Source organism: Myotis lucifugus, unplaced genomic scaffold (genome assembly GCF_000147115.1).
Source record: "Myotis lucifugus unplaced genomic scaffold, Myoluc2.0 scaffold_509, whole genome shotgun sequence".
Classification (NCBI taxonomy): domain Eukaryota; kingdom Metazoa; phylum Chordata; class Mammalia; order Chiroptera; family Vespertilionidae; genus Myotis; species Myotis lucifugus.
Genome location: NW_005871557.1, coordinates 52971 through 61056, shown reverse-complemented (window position 1 = coordinate 61056; position 8086 = coordinate 52971). Strand labels below are relative to the sequence as shown.

The 8086-nt window shown below is 57.1% G+C and overlaps 1 protein-coding gene across 1 annotated transcript in view; it reads right to left on the bottom strand.

Annotated features, from left to right (window-relative positions):
• LOC102433319 (14-3-3 protein eta) overlaps nucleotides 1-8086 on the bottom strand; it is a 23833-nt gene that overhangs the window by 12051 nt on the left and 3696 nt on the right. The window contains exon 2 of the mRNA XM_023745009.1: nucleotides 600-848. Within this exon, the coding sequence (XP_023600777.1) occupies nucleotides 600-848 (249 nt within the window). The remainder of the gene's footprint in view (nucleotides 1-599; nucleotides 849-8086) is intronic.

Here is an 8086-nt window from a genome sequence, read left to right as displayed (position 1 = left end):
GCCGGCCCTAACGGTCTATTTCAAGGTGACGTCACCTACTATAAATAGCTGCCGCCGCGGCCCCGCCCCCGAGCCGCGCATGCGCCCTGTGCGTGCTGCAGTCTGCCGCCGCAGCGAGAGGTGGGAGCGGGGCGCGGGGCGCACTGCGGGCTGGAGGAGGGGGCGCGGGGGTGGCTCCTGCGCCCGCAGCGCGTGGGCGCACCCCACCCAGAACAGCGCCCCCGAAGCCAGGCGAGAGGTCTGGCCGGAGAAGGACCCGAAACGCAAATAAACCTGGTGCTTGGAGCATCCGGGAGGCCGAGTGCCCGGAGGGGCGGGTCGAACCCGCCCAGCCCTCTCGCCCGCCCCGAGCCCCGGCAGCCGCTGGGCTCCGCTGGGCCACACCCTGCACCGGCCCGGGCGAGATCGCGTCCGGCCTTTGGGGACAGTCCCCCCTCCCACGCACACGCACACACACCCAGATCAATGCGCGACCTGCCCCACCCTGATCAAAGGCGCTAGGCATTCTGTATTTGCCTTGAGAGGAGGGACACACCTACTAGGGGCCGGCACTAGGCTATGCCTTTAGGGTACAATCCTATTTCATCCTCACAACCCACCCGGCAGGTGGGCACGGCAGGTGGGCACGGCTGGGCTCTCCGTTCTTTCAAAGCCAGGCTAGTGACTTGCTCAAGGTTACACAGCCTGTGAGTGGGGGGACCAGGATCTGAGTTCAAACCCAGGCTGGACTTCCTCCTGTGCCAAAGAGAAGGGTGAAAGGCTGGCTGGTCACTAAGCCCCTCCCAGCCCTGCCATTCGGTGCTGAGATGCTGAGGGTGCCTCGTGCCAGGCCCTGGGCTGGGCCCGCCCTGGAAAAACTAGGAAAATCCCAATGACGAAAACAGGCCCTACCTTAAGTACAACATGCAAAGAGCAGCCCAGGACAAAGGGCCCTGGGCGCTGAGAATTTAACTGAGCACCTACTGCGTGCTCAGCACCAGGAAGGGGGGTTCCTACAGAGTAAGTCATACAGCCCTGCATTAGAAGGGAGAAGGGAGTAACTGGAAAGTGGATCTTTTCTGGACCTGAGCGTTACCCTCTGGAAATTGGACTTGAAGGACTGCTAAGAGCACTAGAATAGAAATCTCGGGATGTCCAAGGAAGGCTGGCAGGGCACTTAAAAGTCACCACTGTCACCAGCTGGTGTGGCTCAGTGGTTGAGCCTTGATTCCCAGTGGGGGCCATGCAGGAGGCAGCCAATCCATGACTTCGCCTCTTGTGGATGTTTCTAACTCTCTATCCCTCTCCCTTCCTCTCTCTCTCTAAAAAAAATTATATATATATATAATTTATATATATATAATTTTATATATGTAGTCAACCACTGTCTGACCCTTTATCTAGCATAAGAGGAAACTGAGATTTGAGCGGGGTGGGGGGCGGGGGGAGGGAGGCTGGCCCCGGTTTGCACAGTCTCCAGCCTCCGGGGCGCCTCCTCTTGGCTGTGATGCTAACATGAGGAACGCAGTGCCCATGAAGTAGGATTTGCCTGTGGGTGTGGAAGGAGCCCCCACCCCAGGCTTCACCAGGCTTGGAAGCGTTGTGTTTGCTAACGACACATGGAATCGAGGTTCACAAACAGGCTTATATTTCCCCGGTGAATATCTTTCCAGAGCCCAGTAAATAGTAACTGTCACCCACCAGCCCTGCCCTCCGTGAGGCCAGGGTTCCCAGCACCGGAGGGGACCCCAGTTTCCTCCAACTCTCAGAGGGGTTAGAGCCCTTCTAGCTTTTCTAATCACGTTGGGCTGAGATGGATTTCAACACAGTGGACATTAGGTAGAGGGCAGCATTCTAATCAAAGTCAATTCTCATGCTAATTGTTGTGACATGCGTGGGGGACTCGGTCCTCCCACAGAGCTTTTTCCCCTTCTCACCAAACTTCAGTCTCCACTTCCGTACCTTCCACCCAACCCTCAGCTCAGCGTACCCTGCCACCTCCACTCCTCCACTGTGGCCACCAAGGGCTCTGTTTGTCAAATCCAAGGTCACTCATAGTCCTCCCCTCCTTGGCCTTTTAGCTTTCATGACCCTGCACTCCCCTGGCTTCCCTCTGCTGCTCTGGCCACTCCTCTCCTGTCTCCTGTGTGGGCTGATCTTCTCAGCCTCCCCGGAAATGCAGGGGTTCCTCAGCCATGGGGAGAGCTGCCAAGATCCCCATTCCTCCCAAATCAACCAGGACAGCCACCTCCGACAGCTCACCTATTCCCACGGTTCCAGTTCTCATCAAGAAGCATGGCCTTGCCCTGGCCGCTGTGGCTCAGTTGGTTAGAGCATCGCCCCGATATGCCAAGGTTGCGGGTTCAATCCCCAGTCAGGGCACATATGAGACTCAACCAATGGATGCATGTATAAGTGGAACAGCAAATCGATGTTTCTCTCTCTCTCGCTCTCTTCCCTGCCCCCCTCCAATCCCTTCTCTCTCTCTCTCTAAAATCAATTTTAAAAAAATTTAAAAAGAAAAGAAATGTGGCCTTTGAACACCTCCAAAGAGCACTCCTGAGCCAGGTATAGGGGGGCTGAGCCAGGTGTAAGGGGGCTGATGATTAAGGTCAGACAGGCTGTGTTGCCACAGAGCTCAGAGCAGGTCCCCAGTGCGGGGGGCGGGGAGCGGGGGCCAGGTCTGCTGTGTCTGCACCTGGTGCAGGTCTTACGCAGGGAACAGAGGGAACCCCGCGGCTACCGGAGGGTGGGCGTGTGGTGTGATGGGGGAGAAGGGTCTGGACTTGGTTAGAACCCTCTTTGCCTGGTACCTGGTGGGCTGAGTAAGTACCTTGGGCAGAGCCACTTGCCAAATGGGACTAAGCACCCCTGTCCCTTAGGGTCGGGGATCAGCAAGACTGTGTTTGTCCCGGGCCAGCCTGGGGCCAGCAACGGGAAGCGCCGGCCATCACAGCTGATAACAATTCCTTGCTCTCCCGCCGGAGCCAGTGGTACTGACAGCTCCTCGCTCGGGACCGGATCTGCAAGGCATCGCCAGCACCTTCTGCCGGAGCCCAGTGAATGGGTGACCCAGAAAAGGCACGTCCTGCTTTTCCTCTCGGGCACTCTGGGACACTCTGAGCTCCCCGACAAGTCTGGACACCAAGGGACATATTAAAAAGAAGCCCTGGCTTTGTTCTGGAAGAGACGGCGGCGTTCACACCGTTGGCATGGTTACCGTCTGGAGCAGGAGGGGCCACCCGCCCACAGATTGGTGTCACCCAGATAGGATTTTAATTTTGCCCCCTCAAATGGAGGTCTCCTGCTGCCCGGGTGACCCTGCCCATCCCGAGCCGTGATCCCACTATCGACCGCATCTTAGGTGATGAATCCCTGCCTGACCTGAGGGTACTTTACCCCCAGATGTTGTCTCCCCAGATCCTTACAGCTCCTGGAGGGAGGTGTTTATCCCCATGATCCGGATGAGGAAAATGAGATCTAGAAGGGTCGGGCGCTCACTCGCTCAGTGTTCAAGGTGGTCCCCGCAGACCCCCCCATTCATGCCCACTTCCTGCCATTTGCTTTGGCTGCTACCGAATCCCACCCCGTGTCTAAGACCAGCCTGAGCTCACAGATTTCAGGGCCGTCCGTCCAGAGCCTTCGCCACTCTTTCAAAGCCCACTTTGGAAGCAGACTGGCTCCCGAGGCAGCTCTTGGCATTCAGACGTGTGAAAATGTCCTGGTAGCTGCAATCTGGGAGCTGGTGGAGCTCAGAGCCCCATTCCCAGCACCCGCCCCCCATCCCCCGTCCCCCCACCCCTCAAGCTCAGCTCCGGGGGAGAAGGCAAGGCTGTGGGATCTGGTTAAAATAAGGGGGAAAAGGCTTTTGCTCTGGTCAAGGAGCTTGTGTCCCTTAGCCAGAATTTTCTAGATCCTTTGGCTGGAACCATCTAGATCATGGCTTCAGGCTTCTGTGTGATTCCCACAAGGTGAGGCCGAGGTGGGAGGGGCCCTGTGGTCCAGGGAAGCTGGAGGACAGGGCCTGAGATTGCTGGGACTTCCCCTCTCAGCCTTGGCGTTCCTGCCTGTGAAATGGGAGACTGCACTGGTGGGTGACAGAGTTCTTCCTTTCTCCCAGCTCCAAAGGTCTAGGGGTTCGCCATCGGCAGCTCAGCAAACTCAAGAGGATGAACCAGGAATGCCTCAGAGGCCCCATGTTGGGACCAGGTCAGTACACGGAGTGGGGGAAGGAGACGAGCACCCAGCCCATAGCAGGCCCTGGGGCGGCAGGTAGCCCGGGAGCTCCCACTTAAGTAAAGGCGAGGTCAGTGGTAATGTTCCATTTTACAGACGAGCAGACTGAGTCCCAGTGAGCTCAATTGCAGCACAGAGGTCGGGGGCAGGAAGCAGAGCGTAGACCCGCTCCACCATCCCCGTGTTTCCCACTGCTGCCCCTGATCTTCTGAGAGCCTGAGAACATTCTTTTTGGTGGAGGAACATTCTTTTTCCGCTTAAGCAGCGGTACCCTGGGAAGCCAGGGGGAGGGTCGCTGCGTGTTCGCAGAGGCTCCCTGCCAGGCATCTGTGCTGGAAAACATCTTTCTCCGCCCAGTATGTTAGTAGGAGGCGAGCAGATTGCTGGAGCCCTGTGCCTTCCTCCAGAAAACAGTGCCAGGCTGGCCCCAACTCGGGAAATAAGGGATCTGGGAGGACCAAAGCCACCGGGCAGGCTGACTCCAGGGGCCTGGCCTCTGCAGACAGCTCTGGGCTGCCGCCAGGGTCATAGGTCAGACCGCTTAAAGGTACGAGCTCCTCCCCTGGCCCTTCAGAACCAGACCTGGCCCACCTTTCCAAGCTCCTCCCCACCCCTGCACATCCTAGGCCCACCAGGTTCCCATGAGTTTCTTCCAATGTCGAAATGTAGAATATCCTTTCTGATTCCTCCACCTCTCTGTTCCTTATGTCTTTTAATGCCCAACTGAAATCTTTTTTTTTCAGAGAGGAAGGGAGAGGGAGAGAGAGAGAGAGAAACATCAATGATGAGAGAGAATCATGGATCAGCTGCCTCCTGAGTGCCTCACACTGGGGATCAAGCCCACAACCCGTGCATGTGCCCTGACTGGGAACCAAACTGTGACCTCCTGGTTCATAGGTTGATGCTCAACCACTGAGCCCCACCAGCCAGGCTCTAGGGCTCTTTTATTAACAGCATCCCCCTCCTCCACGACCCCCCTGCCCCTCCCAGAGCTCTCCCTGTGCACCAAGCCCTGTGCTACTGCTAGCCATGGCTTCACTCAGTCCTCCTAGCAACCCTGAGAGGGGGACCCAGTCTGCAGGTACATGACTAGGAAGGGGTGGAACCAGGATCCGAGCTCTGATCTGGTTCCCTCTGCCTGAAACACGTCCCCTGCCTCTTTCCAGACCTTCTGTTTTCAGCACCACCCTAGCCTCCTGGGAGGAATCCCTCAGCCTCAGGCGGGTGGGCACAGGGCTGGGCTTTCCCCTCTGCAGTGAGACTGCTTCTCTATCTCCCCCACCAGACAGGGAGTCCCGTGAGGCAGGGGTCTTATCACCCTCGCAGCTGTGCCCCCCGAGCCTAGCACCGTGCCTGGCATTCAGCAGGTGCTCAGCAAACACTTCCCAAATGGCTGAGTGCACTGTGTCAGCAGCAGGAAGCAGCGGGCCCTGAGGGAGCCGAGAGCGGGAGGAAAGCTTCAGAGCTCCTGCCACGCCTTCCATTAGCGCATCCTCTCTGCTCCTGACAGCTGGCCCCCCGGGACACCCTCTGAGCCAGCCGAATTGAATTCCCGGCACTGCTTCACCTTGGAAAGGCAGCCTCGGCCCCCACCAAGCAGCCCAGTAACCAGCATCACCGGGTGCCAGGAGCTGCCTTGTTAATATTTAATGTGGCCGGCACTGCGGCAGAGCTGCAGGTTGGAAGAGCTGGAGGGGGGCGCACAGAGTGTCCGTGGGGTCGTGAGGAGGGCACAGCTGGGAAAGGGCTTCATAAACCAGAAAGCCCCCAGCAGACGAGCATTAAACACATCCATTTGAGCCCCTGGCTTAACTCAGAAAAGGCCAGGGCAGCGTGTGCCTGCAGGGGGACAAGGAGACTGCTGACTGAGCCCAAGCGATGAATGTAGGGGGATCAGGGGCCCCCCGGGGACATTTCCCAGAGACAGTGGGAGGGCAGAGCAGCAGCGCCAGCCAGACCAGGACTTCACTGTGTGGCCTGAGCGGCAACTGTACCACTGAGCCTCAGTTTTCTGACCTCTGAAATGGGTACAATAAAATACCTTCCTTGAGGGGCTGTTATGAGGCTTAAATGAGAGAAATGATGTAGAGGGCCCAGCTCAGCACATAGTAGGACCTCAGAAAATGCTCAGTTTCTTCTGCCAAACCAGGCATGGGTCCTGAGGTTGGAGAGAAGTGATGGGGGAGAGGGGGCACAGGAAGGGTGACCTTGAAGCCAAACATCTCAAGTTTGGACTTGGCATCATGGTGGGGCAACACCTAGGAGAGATGTCAGAGAGAGGATGGGCAGAGAGCCCAAGACGGCAGGAACAGAACGGCCCTTATGGACCATCTCTTCTCATCGTCTGACCCCTTCATTCAACAGATGAGGCTGCTGAGAGCTCGGACCAGCCCAGAAGCTCACACAGCAGAGCTGGGGCCTGACCCGGTCTGCAGTCACCTGTAGGAGGCTGCCTCAGCTGAGGGGGTTACCCAAGCCCGCCCATCAGGTCAAGGAGGCAGGTGACATGATGAGGTGCCCCCATTCCCTGGCGGGGAGGGGACCTCTGCTTCTCTGGCCTGGACAAAGCAAGACCCTCATCTCCCACCCCGTCCTGTCTCTCTCCAGTGTGTTTCCCACAAATCCTGGGGGAGCTCCCCAAAGAGTAAATCCGACCAGCCCAGCTGTGGCATCAGGATGCTGTGTGACACGGAACAAACTCCTTGCCCTCTCTGGACACCGGTGTCCTCATCTATAAAACGGGTCACTCCTCCCCGGACTTTCCAAGCCCATGGGGCTGTTGGGAGGATCAGATAACAGTCCGATGGGAGAGTGCTTCGGAGAGCAGGAGCTGTTTGGTGAGTAACGGGGGGGTTGCTGTTAAACCTGAAAACAATCCATTGGAAATCTCTACTTTCTGCTCAGTTTTGCTATGAACCTAAAATGGCTCTTACAGTAGTCTTTTTTTTTTTTTAAGGACCTCTAGCAAGGCCCTCTAAAGCAGCGGTTCTCAACCTGTGGGTCGCGACCCCTTTGGCGGTCAAACAACCCTTTCACAGAGGTCGCCTAAGACCATCCTGCCTATCAGATATTTACATGACGGTTCATCACAGTAGCAACATGACAGTTATGAAGTAGCAACGAAAATAATTTTATGGTTGGGTCACAACATGAGGAACTGTATTTAAAGGGTCAGAAGGTTGAGAGCCACTGCAAAGCCTTTAAGTCAGGCAATATAATATGGGTTCAAATGCTGGCTTGCAATTTTCATGACTTTGGGCAAATACGTTAACCTCTGTCAGAGGTCTGGCTTTTCTTCTGCGGAGACAGGGACGCTGGGGCGAAAGAAGGGCTGGGAAGATGCTACAGGATGTGATAAATGAGGGGAAGCCCCCCAGCCTGGGCAACCGCGGAGGAGGGTCCCCCACCTGGCTGTGAGAGGCGGTGGGGCTCCCTGTTCCTCTTCGCATCCCTCTCCCTTCCCCACCAGGGGACTCTCAGCTCCACCCCAGGTAGATGGTGACTCCAGTCATCCTGCAGCGACTGGTCCCTCTGCCCCCGTTGCCATGGCACTGCAGCACAACCTGGCCAATCGGGAAGGGGATGGGGGTCTGAGCCTCTGTTGCTAAAGCCGAAGCAGGATGCCTGGCCAATGGGAAGGGCGGCAGAGTGGAGCCACCATGGAAACCTCAGCCCTGAGATTCTGTTCCAACCAGGTTTTTGCTGTTTGCAGGGGGGAGGCTGGGCTTCCTGCATCTCTTTTCTTGCAAAGAGCATCTTGCAGCCCAGGGAGGACATGCAGGAGTCACAGCAAAGGGTGTGTGACAAGACGGCCTCTGTAAAGAGTCGCAAAGGACCCAGCCTCGCAGGGCTCAGCGTCAGATGCCCCCTC